Raw genomic sequence first — 20,799 nt, forward strand, 5'->3', positions numbered from 1 at the left:
TCTCCCCACAGCCCACTACCAGTATATCGTCTGCGATGGGCTCTACTCCACTGAGCCCTGCTAAAAGCTCATGCTGCTTTCGCTGGTATATCTCTGGGGCCACAGACACCCCAAATGGCAGCTTTAACCAACGCTTCCTGCCCCAAGGTGTCCAAAATGTGGTGGTGTAACTACTTTCCTCGTCTAGCCTGCACTGTAGGAAAGCATCCCGTGCATCCACAAGAGTGAAAATGCGAGCCCTGGGCAGCTTGTATAGGACATCCTCCAGCGTCGGCATTAAGTAGTGAGATCTCCTTAAAGCCACATTTAATGACTTTGGGTCTATACATATCCTGATCGGCTTCTCTGGCCGTCTGACAATCACCATATTGCTGATCCATTCTGTTGGCTCCGACACTGAAACCAAGTGGCCATCTTTCTCATATTTATCTAATTGTGCCTTCACTGCCTCCCTAAGTGCCACTGGAACATTACGTGGAGCAGCTTGCACTGGGGCTACATTACTGTCCAACTCAAAATGAACTTCACCTGGGACTGATTCCACAGGGGCGTTGAAAACCTCATCGTACGTACCGACAAGCTGCTGCCTGGTTAGTGGGACTGAGCTGCTATGTCCTACCATCAACAGCTCCTCAGGGATGGTGAAGCGCATTAAGCCTAGGCGCTCACTGGTTTCACCTGACAAAAGGGGTCTCTGACTGCTTCTTACTACCTCAAAGGTCAGCTTGTGTGTCTTCCCTCTCACTACACACTCGGTTTTGAATAAGCCAAATGAGGGAATTGATTGACCTGAATACAGCACCAACCTTGTTTGGCTGGGCAATAGCCTTGCTCCAGGGCCCAGCCTCCTCATGTCTTTTATGCTCATCACATCACAGGTTGCCCCTGAATCTAACTGGCACCTCTGCAACCCTCCGTTAATCTTTAAATTTGCAAACCATTTTTTTCCACCTCCCTGAACTGCCCCTATGCTCTCTGCCGTGTATATGTGAGCCTCTGCCTCCCCACTGTGTATATTCTCAAGGTATTCAGTGTCAATGTCTGCTGTATGTAGCTGTCGGGTGGCCTGGCCTCTCTGCATGCATACTACAGCAAAATGATTGAGTTTTGCGCAAATGCGGCAGGTCTTGCCATAGGCTGGGCACTGTTCCCGTCCGCGCCTGTGCGCAGTGCCGCAGAACCTACACGCAGCGCTTGAATTCGCGCCTGGCGCGTAATATTGAGGCCTGTCAGAACGTTCCTGCCTAGGTGGATATTGCGACCTGTCAGAACGTTCCTGCCTAGGTTGATATTGCGACCTGTCAGAGCGTTCCTGCCTAGGTTGATATTGAGACCTGTCAGATCGTTCCTGCCTGGGTAGAACTCGTGGCCGCCGGCCATCTGACGCATGTACAGTCTCTGGTATCATTGCTGATGTCTGATGTCTATCCTGTGTCATTGCCTTTATTCTAATATCAGTCATTTCTGCAGCCCGGCATATCTCAATGGCTGATTCCAGTGTAAGATCTTTCTCTCTGAGTAGACGACGGCGCACACTCTCATCACACACCCCCAGCACTACCCTGTCTCTTATCAACCCCTCTCTGAGTTGCCCATAATCACAAGAAGACGCCTTCTCCTTCAGCTTTGTTATGAATGAATCTATGGGTTCCCCTTCATCTTGATTGCATTTCCCAAACACATATCTTTCAAAAATAATGTTCCTTGTTGGTTTAAAATATGCCTCTAAAGCAGGAATGATGACGGCCACGTCCTTCTCCTGGTCCGCCGTAAGTCCTAAATTATGTCTGTATATATGGCGACATTCACTGCCCATCACGCGTCGCAAGATTGCTGCTTGCCATGGTGATGCTGTGTTTTTGTTTGTAGCTTAGCTCGCCGCAAACGCTCACTGCTTCACTCCCCGACTTCTCCTTTTCCTCGATTTCCTGTGCCGTAGCGCACCATATCCGTATAATTACTCACGTAATTATAGCCACTTCTGACACCATGTTTGTGTTAAATAACGAGACAGGAGACTAGAGCGTATCCACTGTGCATCTGTATTGAATCCCAACCCATAACACAACAGCGTACCTTACATCCTGGTCCCTGCTGGACCGTACCAACACACACACCATTGTGGGGGGGTTTATATAACAATCCCATTCTCTTGTAACAGTAATGCACCAACACGTTAGTGCCAACCACCAATAAACATTAGAAGAAGAAGAAGAAGAAGAAGTATTGAGAAGAAGAAGAAGAAGAAGAAGAAGAAGAAGAAGAAGAAGAAGAAGAAGAAGAAGAAGAAGAAGACATTCGGTCAAGCATCGCGCGATCATACACTTCCGGGTTACCTTGAGTTGCAGCACCAACTCAAATCGATTGTAAACATTAGAGAGCTAACTAGCTAGCTTCACATTGAAGTGGCTCTTACTTTCAATATATTTACAAGAGGAACTCGGGAACAACAGTGACTTATTTCCACGTCCACGGCAGTAAAATGGGTAACAACAGCGATTCTGCTTAATTAACGTTCTGACTGAAACGAGGACGAAATAGGGAGTTTCTTCTTCTGTCCAAAACTTGCTGACTACAGTAGCTAACTAATGTTAGCGCACAGAAACTCACTGTCTGATTGATTGATTGAAAAGTTTATTAACAGATTGCAGAATGGGTACAGTACAGTACAGCTCAATACATACAATTGTTAAGGGGATGCAGACCAGAGAAAGACTTTCGTCTTGTTTACATCAGGGTCCCCCATTTTCAATTCATCATAACATATATGACATACATGACATACAGATAGACAGTACTGCTACATCTATACATTTATGACATATCAGATTTGCAAATACAGTACTGTTTGTGATACAAAAGTGTCCAGAAAAGGAGTATATATACATTTGGCGTAGAAACTGTACATTGGAGGAGATTGGTTGGGTGGGGTTGGGTGGGTTGGGTGAGGGCTGTACATTGGAGGTGGGGGGGGGGGTTGGGTAGGGGACACACACACATTTTACACTGTACATTGGAATATTGACAAAGCCTTACTTGGTCATTTACTGTACAACTACTGTCTCGCTCTGATGTCAGCTACTAACGTTATTAGAAGGGTAAACGGTAAAAAACGAGCCGTACTGTATTGTACCCATTCTGCAATCTGTTAAATAAAGTTTTCATTCATTCATTCACGTTTGCTAATGTTAGTTGGCGTTATAACAGTGACGAGTTAACGTTAATAACCGGCTTGCTTCACGTCGACGAGAATGTATTAAAGATAATTGCAATTGAGGAGGGGTTTGTTGAATATAGAAATGAGTGGCTTGTGGTCCGTTTCCGCCACAATTTCCCCCCGTGCATACAGATAATAGTGAAAGCGTTGGCACGCAAACACAATACTCAGACACTCCTTCTCAATCTGTGCATAGTTCTGTTCTGTCTGAGTCAGTGCCCGCGATGCGTACCCTACTGGCTGACCCTCCTGGAACAGACAGCAGCCAAGTCCTTTCTGACTTGCATCACTCTGGATGGTGACCGGCTTGGTCACGTCGTAATATTTCAGGATCGGGGCCACTGTGATCAGACGCTTGATCTCCTCGATTGCCGCACCATGTTTGGGAAGCCAGTGCCATGGGACGGCCTTGTCCAACAGCCTCCTCAGTGGCTCGCATATCTCAGAGAGGCGGGGCATGAACCTTGCGAGGTATGTCACAAACCCAATAAACCGCTGCACCGCCTTGGCGTCCGTGGGGTGTGGCATGTCTTGGACCGCCCTGACCTTCTCTGGGTCTGCCCTGAGCCCCTCTGCTGACAGGATGTGTCCATGAAACTTGACTTCTCTGAGCCTGAACTGCAGTTTCTTCAAACTTAGCCTCAACCTAACCTCTCTGCACCTCTCCATGAGTGCTATCAGTTTAGTGTCATGGTCCTGTATAGCCTCCTCTTCTGTCTCCCCACAGCCCACTACCAGTATATCGTCTGCGATGGGCTCTACTCCACTGAGCCCTGCTAAAAGCTCATGCTGCTTTCGCTGGTATATCTCTGGGGCCACAGACACCCCAAATGGCAGCTTTAACCAACGCTTCCTGCCCCAAGGTGTCCAAAATGTGGTGGTGTAACTACTTTCCTCGTCTAGCCTGCACTGTAGGAAAGCATCCCGTGCATCCACAAGAGTGAAAATGCGAGCCCTGGGCAGCTTGTATAGGACATCCTCCAGCGTCGGCATTAAGTAGTGAGATCTCCTTAAAGCCACATTTAATGACTTTGGGTCTATACATATCCTGATCGGCTTCTCTGGCCGTCTGACAATCACCATATTGCTGATCCATTCTGTTGGCTCCGACACTGAAACCAAGTGGCCATCTTTCTCATATTTATCTAATTGTGCCTTCACTGCCTCCCTAAGTGCCACTGGAACATTACGTGGAGCAGCTTGCACTGGGGCTACATTACTGTCCAACTCAAAATGAACTTCACCTGGGACTGATTCCACAGGGGCGTTGAAAACCTCATCGTACGTACCGACAAGCTGCTGCCTGGTTAGTGGGACTGAGCTGCTATGTCCTACCATCAACAGCTCCTCAGGGATGGTGAAGCGCATTAAGCCTAGGCGCTCACTGGTTTCACCTGACAAAAGGGGTCTCTGACTGCTTCTTACTACCTCAAAGGTCAGCTTGTGTGTCTTCCCTCTCACTACACACTCGGTTTTGAATAAGCCAAATGAGGGAATTGATTGACCTGAATACAGCACCAACCTTGTTTGGCTGGGCAATAGCCTTGCTCCAGGGCCCAGCCTCCTCATGTCTTTTATGCTCATCACATCACAGGTTGCCCCTGAATCTAACTGGCACCTCTGCAACCCTCCGTTAATCTTTAAATTTGCAAACCATTTTTTTCCACCTCCCTGAACTGCCCCTATGCTCTCTGCCGTGTATATGTGAGCCTCTGCCTCCCCACTGTGTATATTCTCAAGGTATTCAGTGTCAATGTCTGCTGTATGTAGCTGTCGGGTGGCCTGGCCTCTCTGCATGCATACTACAGCAAAATGATTGAGTTTTGCGCAAATGCGGCAGGTCTTGCCATAGGCTGGGCACTGTTCCCGTCCGCGCCTGTGCGCAGTGCCGCAGAACCTACACGCAGCGCTTGAATTCGCGCCTGGCGCGTAATATTGAGGCCTGTCAGAACGTTCCTGCCTAGGTGGATATTGCGACCTGTCAGAACGTTCCTGCCTAGGTTGATATTGCGACCTGTCAGAGCGTTCCTGCCTAGGTTGATATTGAGACCTGTCAGATCGTTCCTGCCTGGGTAGAACTCGTGGCCGCCGGCCATCTGACGCATGTACAGTCTCTGGTATCATTGCTGATGTCTGATGTCTATCCTGTGTCATTGCCTTTATTCTAATATCAGTCATTTCTGCAGCCCGGCATATCTCAATGGCTGATTCCAGTGTAAGATCTTTCTCTCTGAGTAGACGACGGCGCACACTCTCATCACACACCCCCAGCACTACCCTGTCTCTTATCAACCCCTCTCTGAGTTGCCCATAATCACAAGAAGACGCCTTCTCCTTCAGCTTTGTTATGAATGAATCTATGGGTTCCCCTTCATCTTGATTGCATTTCCCAAACACATATCTTTCAAAAATAATGTTCCTTGTTGGTTTAAAATATGCCTCTAAAGCAGGAATGATGACGGCCACGTCCTTCTCCTGGTCCGCCGTAAGTCCTAAATTATGTCTGTATATATGGCGACATTCACTGCCCATCACGCGTCGCAAGATTGCTGCTTGCCATGGTGATGCTGTGTTTTTGTTTGTAGCTTAGCTCGCCGCAAACGCTCACTGCTTCACTCCCCGACTTCTCCTTTTCCTCGATTTCCTGTGCCGTAGCGCACCATATCCGTATAATTACTCACGTAATTATAGCCACTTCTGACACCATGTTTGTGTTAAATAACGAGACAGGAGACTAGAGCGTATCCACTGTGCATCTGTATTGAATCCCAACCCATAACACAACAGCGTACCTTACATCCTGGTCCCTGCTGGACCGTACCAACACACACACCATTGTGGGGGGGTTTATATAACAATCCCATTCTCTTGTAACAGTAATGCACCAACACGTTAGTGCCAACCACCAATAAACATTAGAAGAAGAAGAAGAAGAAGAAGTATTGAGAAGAAGAAGAAGAAGAAGAAGAAGAAGAAGAAGAAGAAGAAGAAGAAGAAGAAGAAGAAGAAGACATTCGGTCAAGCATCGCGCGATCATACACTTCCGGGTTACCTTGAGTTGCAGCACCAACTCAAATCGATTGTAAACATTAGAGAGCTAACTAGCTAGCTTCACATTGAAGTGGCTCTTACTTTCAATATATTTACAAGAGGAACTCGGGAACAACAGTGACTTATTTCCACGTCCACGGCAGTAAAATGGGTAACAACAGCGATTCTGCTTAATTAACGTTCTGACTGAAACGAGGACGAAATAGGGAGTTTCTTCTTCTGTCCAAAACTTGCTGACTACAGTAGCTAACTAATGTTAGCGCACAGAAACTCACTGTCTGATTGATTGATTGAAAAGTTTATTAACAGATTGCAGAATGGGTACAGTACAGTACAGCTCAATACATACAATTGTTAAGGGGATGCAGACCAGAGAAAGACTTTCGTCTTGTTTACATCAGGGTCCCCCATTTTCAATTCATCATAACATATATGACATACATGACATACAGATAGACAGTACTGCTACATCTATACATTTATGACATATCAGATTTGCAAATACAGTACTGTTTGTGATACAAAAGTGTCCAGAAAAGGAGTATATATACATTTGGCGTAGAAACTGTACATTGGAGGAGATTGGTTGGGTGGGGTTGGGTGGGTTGGGTGAGGGCTGTACATTGGAGGTGGGGGGGGGGGTTGGGTAGGGGACACACACACATTTTACACTGTACATTGGAATATTGACAAAGCCTTACTTGGTCATTTACTGTACAACTACTGTCTCGCTCTGATGTCAGCTACTAACGTTATTAGAAGGGTAAACGGTAAAAAACGAGCCGTACTGTATTGTACCCATTCTGCAATCTGTTAAATAAAGTTTTCATTCATTCATTCACGTTTGCTAATGTTAGTTGGCGTTATAACAGTGACGAGTTAACGTTAATAACCGGCTTGCTTCACGTCGACGAGAATGTATTAAAGATAATTGCAATTGTACAAGGATTGTAAGCTGGAATGTAAGAGGTCTAAATCACCCAGTTAAAAGAGGTAAGGTAATGGCTCATCTAAAAAGCCTGAAAGCTGATGTTATATATCTTCAAGAGACACATATTAAGAATATAGCCAGGAACAAGTTACGCATGGGATGGGGATCACAAATATTTCAATCAAACTTCGGGGCCAGGGCCAGAGGGGTCGCTATTATTATCAAGAGGGGTGTGTCGTTTGATCATGAATGCACAATCGCGGATCCGAATGGTAGATTTGTAATTGTATCAGGGACACTTAATTGTGTTCCTGTAACATTGATAAACGTGTATGGTCCAAATTTTGATGATCCACTTTTTTTTGAGACAGTTCTGAATAGAATTCCTGACATCGGTAATACAAATATTATATTGGGTGGCGACTTCAATTGTGTAATTGACCCTGTGTTGGATAAAAAGTAATCAAAGGTATCCGTGAACAGCAAAGCCAGTGAGGTGTTAAAAAGTGCCATGCACAATCTAAACCTGGTTGACATATGGAGGCTACGCAATCCTACCAATAGAGACTACTCTTTTTTCTCTCCAGTGCATAAATCCTATTCTAGGATTGATTTCATGCTGTTAGACTCTAAACTGATATCCAATGTTGTGTACACACAATACCATACTATCCTGATAAGTGATCATGCTCCCATGTCACTGGATGTTAGGTTCACTAGACATAGAAAGGAACGCACCTGGAGATTTGACAACACAATCTTAAAAGAGAAGAGTTTCTTAAAATACATGTCAGCTAGGCTACCTGACATTATAGACACAAATGATACAGGGGATGTGGATGACTCAACACTGTGGGAAGCTATCAAGGCAGTGCTTAGAGGCAGCATCATATCATTGATTGATTGATTGATTGAAAACTTTATTAACAGATTGCAGAATGGGTACAATACAGTACAGCTCAATACACACAATTGTTAAGGGGATGCAGACCAGAGAAAGACTTTCGTCTTGTTTACATCAGGGTCCCCCATATTCAATTCATCAGGACATATATGACATACATGACATGCAGATAGTCAGTACTGCTACATCTATACATTTATGACATACCAGATTTGCAAATACAGTACTGTTTGTGATACAGAAGGAGTCAAGAAAAGGGAGTATATACATTTGACGTAGAAACTGTACATTGGAGGAGGTTGGGTGGGGGGGGGGGGGTTGGGTACATTGGGATATTGACAACCATACTGGGTAATTTACATTGGAGGTGGTTGGGGGGGGGGGGGGGGGGGGCACACTGTATAAACAAGTAAAACTGTACATTGAGGGGGGGGGGGGGGGAGGAGACACTGTACAAACAAACAAAATTGTACATTGGACTATTGACAAAACCATACTAGGTAAATTACTGTACATTGGAGGGGGTTGGGTTAGGATATTTACAGGGGCCAGTGTTGAATTGCAGTCTCCCGTAGGTGTCCCTTGAGAGAGGTTTTGAAAGTGGGTAGTGATCCACATTCCTTTACAGCTTTGGGTAGGGCGTTCCACATTGATGTGGCATAATTGCGAAACGTGTTTAGTCCCTTATTTGAGCCGAATCTGGGTTTGACATGATTTGTGGAGCTCCCTCTGGTGTTGTGATCGTGGTATTCACTGACCTTTGGGAAGTATTTTGACATGTACATGGGTACCTTGGTCGTGTAGTGTATCTTGTAGACCAGGCCCATTGCAAGTTGCTGTACTCTGTCGTCTACTCTAAGCCATCCTAGGTTGTCAAAGTGGGCAGGGGTGAGGTGGGTTCTAGGAGTAAGGTCAAGCAGTAGTCTGACCAGTTTGTTTTGAGATGTTTGTAATTTTGTTTTTAGCGCCTTTGAGGTGCTTTGGTACCATGAGGTGCAAGCATAGTCGTAGTACCCCTGAATGAGTGCTCCTGCCAGAGTCTTCAGGGTATTCTTGTTTACCAGAGAGGAGATCCGGTACAAGAATCGAGTTCGTTGGTTGACTTTTTTTATTACATTGGATGCCATTTTGTCACAGGAGAGATTAGCCTCTAGGATGGAACCCAGGTAGGTAATTTCATCTTTCCTTGTGACAATATTGTCACCCACTGTAACTGAGAAGCCGTCGGTCTTGCTGAGTTTGTTATTTGAACCGAAGAGAATGGACTCTGTTTTGCCCATGTGTAATGATAGTTTGTTATCAGCGAGCCATATGCAGATTCTGCCTAGTTCCGAGCTGAGGGTTTTTTCAACCTGTAACTTGTTCTTGTCAGAGACCAGCAGGGCTGAGTCGTCCGCAAACAGGAACAAGTTGCAGTCACAAGCTGACGACATGTCATTTGCATAAATTAGGAACAGTAGCGGTCCTAGTATGCTTCCTTGTGGAACACCACAGCTCACTGTGAGGGGGGGGGATAGGGTACCGTTTACCTCCACCATCTGTTCCCTCCCCTCAAGGCAGGGGTGTACAGTGCGACATATATCTCGCACGTGCTACAGCAACAGCTGTCTGTGCGATGGATGGATTTACTTCAGTAGCACTGGTGCGATAGGGATTCGGTTCATATAGATACTCTTATTTTGAAAATCCTGTAGCGGGTCTCATTTCTGCCCACGCGCAGCTCCAGCTAGGCTCCGAAAGCTAGCAACGTTCAGGTGCATATGATACTCTTATTTTGAAAAAACTCTTGTGACAACTCGACGAGTCGTATCCGCCCTATCCGTGCTTCTGCTAGAAGAGCAGCGCGTTGGTCGGTTGGTGCACGTTAACACAGCAGTGCGCCTACACGTCCCGAAATAAGTCCGTGGTGTTTTTTCTTTCTCGCAACGGGTCAAATGCATCTACATGCTTTGCACCGTCGCCATTCCTTTATGCGCACATTGCCCGAAATTAACGTTTATGTACCATTACAATCACTACAACGTTAGCAAGCTAACAAGCTAATCCTGAGCAGAGGGCGCAGAGCCAGCAGACACAGTGTGGAAAGGGAAATGGGGGGCACTCTCTCCCCTTCCCTGTGTGTGTGTGTGCGTGCGTGCGTTTGGAAAGACGATGAAGTCACTAGTCAGGACTCGGGACAGGAGTATATTATAGTAAACTGAGGATGGACAGATAATGATGATATTCAAATACAAGTTTCGAGAGGAGTGGAAGTTTGAAGACAGACTAGACTACAATATGATGCGGGGGTGGTGAGTTGAAACAGTGTGTGTGAATGAATGAATGAAAACTTTATTTAACAGATTGCAGAATGGGTACAATACAGTACGGCTCAATACACACAATTGTTAAGGGGATGCAGACCAGAGAAAGACGTTTGTCTTGTTTACATCAGGGTCCCCCATTGTGTGTGTGTGTGTGTCCCAACCGACCCCACTTCTATGTTTCAATAAATTATTTGCATTTAAAACTATTAACGCTGACTCATTCCTTCAGTCCACTCAAAATTATGCTAATATTCCTTATGTTGTTTATGATATTAATTTAAAATAGCATATGAGAGTATCATAGTAATAATAACACATGGCGATATACTAAATGACAGCCAAACATGGCACTGCAACTAAATAACACAAATACAATAGGCACATTTGTGACTGTTACAAATATAACACGTTTTATACTTGTGCTACAAGATTTTGGCCTGTGCTACAAAACTATCAACCTCTGTAGCACCAGTGCTATGTGCAAAAAAAGTTAACGTACAGCCCTGCCTCAAGGTAGGATTGCATCCAGCTCACTGATAGACTATCAAAACCAATTGCTTTTAGCTTGTCAATCAGAATGGAGTGATTGACCGTGTCAAAGGCCTTTTGTAGGTCCAGCATGACCATGCCGCAGTATTTGCCTGCGTCCACCTCTTGTTTGATGTGGTCATTCAAATAGAGAAGGCATGTGTCAGTGGAGTGGGATGTTCTGAAGCCAGATTGGAATTCGTAGATTAGATTTTTTTCCGCTAGGTACTTTTCGACCTGTTCGTAGACTATTTTTTCCATGACTTTCGAGATGGAGGTGAGAATAGAAACAGGGCGGTAGTTGCCTGGGTCTAATTTGCTGCCCTTTTTGTGCAGAGGGGTCACCCTCGCAATTTTGAAGTCCTTGGGGACGTGTCCCTGTTTTATGGAGAGGTTTATTATGTGTGTGATGATTGGGGTGATGGCGGCTGCTGAGTCTCTGAGGAATTTGGAGGGGATGTTGTCATGGCCAGTGGCCTTGTTAGGTTGGAGGGCGCTCAGTTTATTGAGTACCTCATCTGTTGTTACCATTTCCAGCTTGAAGTCGTCCTTGCGGACCCCTAGGTTTTTGTAGTAAGCTACTATGTGTTCTACCCCATAAAGCCCTGAGTGGGAGGGTAGTTTGTTTACCAGTGTTGTGGCTATGTTTGTGAAGAAGATGTTTAAGTAATTGGCTACATCCAGCTTGTCTGTGATGAGCGTGTTGTCCGTTTTTATGTTTATGTTTGAGAATCTGGTTTTAAGTTTTTTACTGCATCCTAGTTGATTATTGAGTAATTTCCAAAGTTCACGTGGTTTGTTTTTGTTTTCCTCAGTTTTGACATTGATGAAATTCTTTTTTGCAGTTTTGATCATGGAGTTTACGTCGTTTCTTAGTCTGTTTCTTTCTAGTTTGAGTTCAGTCACGTGGGCTTGGAGTTCACTGCTCGTGCTTTTAGTAAGCTTTGACTGACTTTTACGAAACTCAGAGCATTTTTTGTCTCTGGTTTTCATAGCGGCCAGTATCATACGTGGCAGGTAGGAGAAAACAAATGTCAAAAAGACTAGTGGAGTTGGATGATTCTGTGTCTCAACTAGAACACCTGTACAGGGTCTCTGCGGATCCCGACATCCTGAATTCTATAGTATCTCAAAGAGATGAGTATAATACTATTTTATTTGCACAGGTCAATAAGCAATTGAATATGATAAAACAGATACAATTTGAAATAGGTGACAAACCTCAGAAACTGCTGGCACGTCAATTAAGACAGGCGCAAGCTTCCCGTGCAATACTAAAAATAAAATCAGACACAGGCACTGTTCTTACAGACCCTAAAGAGATAAATGCACGTTTTACGGAGTTCTATTCAAAATTGTATACATCAAATGGCAACCATGACATTGATGCTATTAAGGCATTTCTCTCTGAATTAAACCTACCTCAGCTTGATGGCGAGGCAGAAGCTGCATTGGAAAGGGACATCTCCATAGGAGAAATAGTAGAGGCAATTACAGAATTACCGAACAATAAAGCACCTGGCCCTGATGGCTTTACTGCAGAATTCTACAAGCACTACTCTAAGGAACTATCTCCGCTGCTGCTTCGTATGTTTAAACATGCCGCATCGGATGGTAGACTACCTCAAACGCTGTATAATGCAAATATTTCATTAATTTTAAAAAAGGACAGAGATGAGTTAGAACCATCATCTTACAGACCTGTGTCACTGATTCAAATTGAAACAAAGCTGCTTAGCAAGATTCTGGCCAAGCGGCTAAAAGCTCACATTCAGAAGATAGTGCACCCGGATCAAACAGGCTTTATTCCTAATAGACATATTTATTACAATTTAAGACGGTTATTCAATATACTTTATACGAAACACAATACAGAGACAGTGGTGATTTCAGTGGATGCTCAGAAGGCCTTCGATCAGGTCGAGTGGCCATATATGTACGAGACCCTAGAGGCATTTGGTTTCGGGAAGGTATTTATTGACTGGATACGGATTTTGTATGCTCATCCCACAGCAAGTGTAGTTACTAACCAGGATATTTCCTCTCAGTTTCCACTATACCGTGGGACAAGGCAAGGAGATCCATGCTCTCCTTATCTTTTCGATTTAGTCATAGAAACACTAGCTACAAAAATTCGACAACATCCTAGAATATCACCTGTCTCCATAAAAGGGCAAAAGCATCATTTATCAATGTATGCAGATGACATTTTGTTATACGTATCTAACCCACAGGAGTCCCTTCCTCCAATTATGGAAGTGTTTAATTATTTTGGCTCTCTTTCAGGTTTTCAAATTAATTGGGATAAAAGTGAATTAATGCCAATACAAATAAATAAGGATAGCTCCTCATTGAACTCTATCCCCTTTAAGATTACCAAAGATAGATTTACTTACCTAGGAGTGACCGTTACTAAAAAAACCTGAACTCTTACTGGAAGAGAATTGGAAAGTAAAAATAAAACAGTTGAAACAGAATATAGATTTTTGGAAGACCCTCCCATTGTCACTGGTTGGGAGAGTAAACGCTTTTAAAATGGTGGTTCTTCCGAGATTTACATACATCTTTCAGTCAATTCCAGTATTCATACCACAGCGGTATTTCAAAAAGTTAGACTCGATTATAATCCCCTTTATTTGGCAGAATAAAGCTGCACGTATTAGCAAAAAACACTTATGTAAAACAAAAAATGAGGGTGGCTTTGGTCTTCCAGACTTCAAATGTTACTACTGGTCTGCACATTTAAACAATATGGCTTTCTGGAGAAGTGCTAACCTTACGGAGGGCATGGAGGAGGTCACTCCTGCATGGCTCTCAATGGAGCGAGCAGCCTGTCAGGGAACCTCTCTCCTAGCCCTTTTGAATAGCCCTGTCAAGATAAACAAGTCATTATATGAAGGGAATTTTATAGTACATAGCTCCTTGAAGGTATGGAAACAGATTAAAACATACTTGAAAGCTCCAAATATGTATACAGACACTCCAATCTGTAATAACCATGCCTTTAAGCCATCCACTATGGACCAAGGGTTTGCTCAGTGGAAGGCGAAGGGTATAGGGAGCTTGAAGGACTTGTACCAAGAGGGCCAGTTCCTATCATTCGAGAAACTGAAGGTCAAACACGATTTACCGTCAACACATTTTTTCCGCTATCTACAGATACGGAACTTCGTAAGGACTCATGTAGATACATGGTCAGACATTCCTCAGCATCAAGCACTGGAAAATATAATTAATGTTAGACCAGGTAGTAAAGGGGCGGTGACAATAATATACCAGACACTTTTCAATCAGGTAATAGTTAGCACAGAAAGATATAGGACTGAGTGGGAGTCAGAACTGGGGATACCCCTCAATGAGGAATTCTGGGAAACATGTCTTACAAATATTCACCGGTGCTCTGTAAATGTTAGAATCAACTTGATTCAATTTAAAGTGATACACAGGTTGCACTACTCAAAGGTGAAAGTGAATAAGATGTATCCTAGCGTATCACCACTGTGTAACAAATGTAAAAATCAAGATGGTACCCTTACACATCAACTCTGGTCTTGTCCCAATTTACACACGTTCTGGTCTGATATATTTGACTTTTATTCAAAAGTTTTTAATAAACAGTGGGAACCCTGCCCCTTAGTGGCCATTTTGGGATATAGTGACGATGTCACTAAGTACTCTGAAAATGAAAAAAGGCCGATATATTTAGGTGCTGTGTTGGCTAAAAAGCTCATTTTGAGACTTTGGAAGTCGGATGCAGCACCTTCATTTGAAATGTGGATGAGAGAGCTGGGGGAGACCCTCTACTTAGAGAGGCTTAGATTTAAAAATACAGGACGGAGAAAGGTGTTTGATACGACATGGGGACCGGTGTTGGACTACTTAAAGGGTCTGAGGGAGGATGAAGAGGATATATAAGTTCAAAATGTTACTCGTATTACAGCAATGTCTGAAGGTATAATCTCTGTGGTGTCCTGGCTTTTGGCCTTTTTCTAATGATATATAAAATGAAATATAAGTTCAAAAGGTCACTCATATTACAGTAATGTCTGAACTGAAGGTATAGTCGCTGTTGTGTCTTGGCTTTTGGCCTTTTTCTAATGCTCTGTTTTTTATTTATTTATTTTTTGGTCTCTTTTTTTCTTTTATTTCCCAGCAAAAATCTAGCTTATTTAACTATCCTGTTTATATGTATGTATGGACCCGCCAAAAGAAAGAGAATGTTTATTCTTACTTTGAATATTTTTTGTTATATGCCGCTGGACAATTGTTTTTGAACAAGGAAAAAAAAAAAATTGCAATTAAAGCTAATGTTATATGATATAACATAACTATAACTATCTGTCCTCTGTCTCTACCTCTCATATGTCTCTCTCATCTGTCTCTGTCTCTACCTCTCCTCTGTCTCTCTCCTCTGTCTCTACCTCTCCCTCTCCTCTGTCTCTCTCCTCTGTCTCTACCTCTCCTCTGTCTCTACCTCTCCTCTGTCTCTCTCCTCTGTCTCTGTCTCTACCTCTCCTTCTCCTCTGTCTCTACCTCTCCTCTGTCTCTCTCCTCTGTCTCTCTCATCTGTCTCTACCTCTCCTCTGTCTCTGTCTCTACCTCTCCCTCTCCTGTCTCTCTCCTCTGTCTCTGTCTCTCTCATCTGTCTCTACCTCTCCTCTGTCTCTGTCTCTCTCCTCTGTCTCTGTCTCTCTCTGTCTCTACCTCTCCTCTGTCTCTGTCTCTCTCCTCTGTCTCTACCTCTCCTCTGTCTCTATCCTCTCCTCTGTCTCTCTCTGTCTCTACCTCTCCTCTGTCTCTCTCTCTCTCCTCTGTCTCTCTCCTCTGTCTCTGTCTCTATCCTCTCCTCTGTCTCTACCTCTCTGTCTCTATCCTCTCCTATGTCTCTGTCTCTCTCTGTCTCTGTATATCTCCTCTGTCTCTCTCCTCTGTCTCTACCTCTCTCCTCTGTCTCTGTCTCTCTCCTCTGTCTCTACCTCTCTCCTCTGTCTCTGTATATCTCCTCTGTCTCTGTCTCTCTCCTCTGTCTCTACCTCTCTCCTCTGTCTCTACCTCTCCTCTGTCTCTGTCTCTATTCTCTGTCTCTCTTCTGTCTGTCTCTCTCCTCTGTCTCTGTCTCTACCTCTCCTCTGTCTCTGTATCTCAATCTCTGTATCTCCGTCTCTCTCCTCTGTCTATCTCTACTCTGTCTCTCTATCTCTCCTCTGTCTCCATCTCTCCTTTCCCCTGTATCTCTTCTCCTTTCTGCCTCCTCCTCCATCTCCTTTCTCACCTTTCATCCCTCCTTCTTCTATCTCTCACTCTCCATTTCCTCTGTCTCATCCCTCTTTTATTTCAAACTATATCTTTTTCTACCTCTCTCTCTCTCTCTCTCTCTCTCTCAAGCTAAACCTTTATTACAGTTCAGTTGGTGAATATGTGGTAAAAGGAACGTAGGGTCCAGTTGATGCAGTTAGAGCTGGGGGCCGATATGGAACAAATCAATACCAAGATAATCACAAGGGCTTTCTCTCAATAATATCCATATATATCATGATATCAGGTCACGTCACCCAGGTGATGTTGAGCTCACCGGACAGCATCATAATGTAACTTGTGACATGATGAAACCACAGCTGTCATTTTCAAAACGGTGTTCCCTCAGATGTTTCAGATCACATTTTGTGATAGTCTTGAATTCACATCTTCTTGTTATTATGAATTTAGACAACAGAATCGTGTATCGCGATATCGTGATTTCATCACAATATGATCCCATTGAAAGAGGATGAATTATCATATTGAATTGTCACCCGGCAGTGCCGGCGCTAATCTAAATGTAATGTAGGCCTAATCCAGGGACGGCAGTGGCTCAGGAGGTAGGGCGGTCTGGTAATCGGAAGGTTCCCGGTTCGATTCCCCGCTCCTCCCGGGCAGCGTGTCGAAGTGTCCTTGAGCAAGACACAACCCCTAACTGCTCCCGATGAGCTGGTTGGCACCTTGCACCTCCACCGTCGGTGTGTGAATGTGAGGAACAAATTGTAAAGCGCTTTGGATAAAAGCTGTTATATAAATGCATCATTTACCATTTATCCATAACCTCAATCTTTTTCTCCCCCAGCCTCCCCCCTCCCTCTGTCCTCGCTGCGTCTCCTGGTGCCGCCTCTGCGCCTCATGGCGGCCGCCATGTGGAAGGTGGTGCGGCATCAGAGCGTTGCGCACTACGGGATGCTGGAGGACTTTGTCGCCTTGGTAACGGAGGCGGTCCCACACATCTTGACGGACAGGCAGAGGGGCCTACTGCTGCTGGCCCTGAGGGCCAAGGTAGGACACAGAGAGAGAGAGACAGAGGGGACGGGACGGGGGGGGACGGAGAGAGATAGAGAGGGGGGGGGCAGAGAGAGAGACAGAGGGAGGGGGGAGATGGAGAGAGAGGCAGAGCGAGAGAGAGAGAGAGACACACAGGGAGGGGGGGGACAGAGGGGGGCAGAGAGTAGAGCCATATGGAATCCGCGATCACGGAATCGCGGACGGAATCGCGGAATTGAGCAATAAAAATGGAATCAAGTATAATTTTTTATTTATTTTTTTACTTTTTCCTTTTTTTATGTTGTGGGACTTGTACAGCACTTTGTTCAACTTTGTCAGTGCTGTAAAGTTTAAACCTTTTTAAATCTTAGACAAACAAAACACTTTGCTTTCATGAAATATTGTAAGCCGTCATTTGAGGCTTTATAAAAGCAGCACAATGAACACAAATCTGTCAGTGCAGAGTCCGACCTCATCTTAAATAACAAACAGCATTGCTTGTTGTAGTTAACAAAGAGAGGCAGAGTTGATTTTGCTAAAATATATATAATTTTTTTTATAATCAAATTTTATTTTCATATTCGAATCCCATGCCCATCGAACGAAGCTTCGAAGTATTTAAGACAGCCCTATTAAATGGACTGTTATATCTTATTAAATTGTGGACATTTATTCATTCCCACTTATTAGACACTATTTCTGATGGTAAAATGAGCGTACAAAGCAAAATACAGAATTCTGAAATATTAAAACGGAATTTGGGAAAAAATTAAATGGAATTTGGAAAAAAATCAAACGGATTTCATATGGCTCTAGCAGAGAGATAGAAAGATGGAGAGAGAGAGGGGGGAGACAGAGAGAAGGTTTGTTTGTATGTGGTGGGGTGTTTCAGTGTCAGTGTCTGTTAGTTTGAATAAGATCACAAAGACAAGTGTTCCTGGTCACTGATCTAGAGTCAGATTCACTTCCTGTGTGTGTTTGTGTTAACCAGCCTCACTTCCTGTGTGTGTTTGTGTTAACCGGCCTCACTTCCTGTGTGTGTTTGTGTTAACCAGCCTCACTTCCTGTGTGTGTTTGTGTTAAAGGGGAACTATTTTACTATTTCTTTCACTGTTTGGGCACTTTTACACAATTCCTGTGAGTTTATGGAACACCTCTGTAATTTTAATTTTTTTTTATTCATTGTTTTGTATTTCGAATCAAGTCCTCAAAAACAGCATTTTCCTACCTCAAGATCTTAAGCCGTTTTGAGCTGACTGTGTGGAGTGGGTACGAGTCTCAGCACATGGGGCCACATTATCATGCAGCGGTGTCTCTCTGACATCACAAATCATCACATTTTCAGATGACTCAGTTCAGTGAGGGTGAATATTGTGAGAGGAGAATTGGAAGAATGCGCCAATATGAGAATTAGAGACATAGATCATATTAATATAAGTCCACATAGCTAGGAAACAATGCTAAACACTGAAAAAGGCCATTTATAAGATAGTTCCCCTTTAACCAGCCTCACTTCCTGTGTGTTAGATGACCCAGGAACTGTTTGGTGATGACCTCTCCAGTGACCCGGAACCACAAGCTGTCCAGCGGCACCTGGATCGGATCAAGTGTGTCTCTCTGACTATGGTGAGGTGTGTCTGTCTGTCTGTCTGTCTGTGTGTGTGTGTGTGTATTAGGGCTGTCACTCAAAAAATCTTATTTGAAATTCGTTGCAGAATTGTAGACAAGTTCAAATTCGAATTTCAGTGTAAAAAATAAAATAAAAAAACTTAAAAAAAGTCTAAGCTACGTTTTGGCAACTTTATTTTTAAACAATCATATTATTATTATTATAACACTAATTTTTTCGAATTGAATTTCTCCCTTCAAGTTCGAATCTCGTGTTTTTATGTAAATTCGGAATTAAATTCGAATTTTGAAAATAATGTGACAGCCCTAGTGTGTACTGTGTGTGAGTGTGTGTGTGTGTGTGTGTGTGTGTGTGTGTGTGTGTGAGACACGTGTCTGTGTGTATATATGGTGATACATTAGCCTTCACTGTCTGTATTTCTGTCTGTCTGTGTCTCTGTCTGTTTCTCTGTCTGTCTTGTCTTTCTACCTGTCTGTCTGTCTGTCTCTCTCTCTGTATATATTCTTAATAATATATTGTATTGTCTCAGTTGATTGACAAGGCGATAATGGAGTCGACAGCCAACTTGGTGTCAATCACCCAGAGGCTGATGGAGAACCCAGAGGAGAGAGGGCGCCTCCTGCAGGTCAGCACTGGTATAGCAATAACAAGGTTTCCCCTGATATACAGACAGACAGACATACAGATAGACAGACAGACATACAGATAGATATATAGATAATAGATAGATAGATATATACTGTAGATAGACAGACATACAGACAGACAGATAGATAGATATATAGATAGATACTGTAGATATATAGACAGACAGACGGATAGATAGATAGATAGATAGATAGATAGATAGATAGATAGATAGATACTGTGTAGATAGACAGACAGACAGTAGATAGTAGGATGAGGATGTTATTCAATACTGTGTGTACCAGTCACATCATCAGCCAAATACAAAAAGTATTGATTTACATGATTAGCACAGTGAGATAATTAAACATTTTGAATTAAGCACATCATCACTTATGAAAATAGTTGTGGTTATGATATAACCTACAAGCTAACCTCCACAGAATTAACCACATCATCAAAACATCACAGCCCTGTCCCGACATGTCTGCAGTCCCATTTCCCCAGACACTGTGGTGTCCAGTGTTACTATAGCTACTGCCATCCCATAATACAACTTTCACATTCCATGTTTGTACCTTTTTCATGTGAACATGTTTTGTAGGCAGAATAATGGGATAAGATTCCTCATTACTCTTTCTCTCTCTATCTCTTTTTTTCTATGTCTCTCTCTCTCTCTCTCCCCCTCTTTCTCTATGACTCTCTCTCTCTATGACTCTCTCTCACTCTCTCTCTATGACTACTCTCTCTATGACTCTCCCTATGACTCTCTCTCTCTATGACTCTATGACTACTCTCTCTATGACTCTCCCTATGACTCTCTCTATGACTCTCTCTCTCTCTCTCTGACTCTCTCTGACTCTCTCTATGACTCTCTCCCTATGACTCTCTCTCTATGACTCTCTCTCTCTGACTCTCTCTATGACTCTCTCTATGACTCTCTCTCTCTATGACTCTCCCTCTCTCTCCACTAGGAGGCGTATAACTCTGACTTTGACGCTGCTCTCCAGTCTCTCATCTGCGACTTCCTTTCCAGGCTGGATCAGCTGTTCCCCGTGCCTGGCTTCAAACAGGTCCTCACACACACACACACACACACACACACACACACACACACACACACACACACACCACACACACACCACACACGCACATGCACACACAGAGCATAACATTGATCTACCAGCTGGTGAAGTTGACTCATAGAGCAGAACATCTATCTTATCAGCTGTGAGACATGTACTGTGAGACAGCACTTTGGTCAACTGTGTTTTATTTTATTTTTTTAAATGTGCTTTATAAATAAACTTTGAGTTG

The 20,799-nt window shown here is 43.6% G+C and overlaps 1 protein-coding gene across 1 annotated transcript in view; it reads left to right on the forward strand.

The window, feature by feature from the left end:
* The first annotated feature begins 6,305 nt into the window (after positions 1–6,305).
* LOC311235175 (uncharacterized protein) overlaps positions 6,306–20,799 on the forward strand; it is a 44,461-nt gene continuing 29,967 nt past the window's right edge. Inside the window, exons 1-5 of the mRNA XM_084322541.1 lie at positions 6,306–6,419; positions 17,038–17,240; positions 18,753–18,851; positions 19,385–19,480; positions 20,457–20,555. Of these exons, the coding sequence (XP_084178667.1) occupies positions 6,416–6,419; positions 17,038–17,240; positions 18,753–18,851; positions 19,385–19,480; positions 20,457–20,555 (501 nt within the window). The 5' untranslated portion in view covers positions 6,306–6,415. The remainder of the gene's footprint in view (positions 6,420–17,037; positions 17,241–18,752; positions 18,852–19,384; positions 19,481–20,456; positions 20,556–20,799) is intronic.

The sequence above is a fragment of the Notolepis coatsorum genome (genome assembly GCF_963971535.1).
Source record: "Notolepis coatsorum genome assembly, chromosome: 1".
NCBI lineage: Eukaryota > Metazoa > Chordata > Actinopteri > Aulopiformes > Paralepididae > Notolepis > Notolepis coatsorum.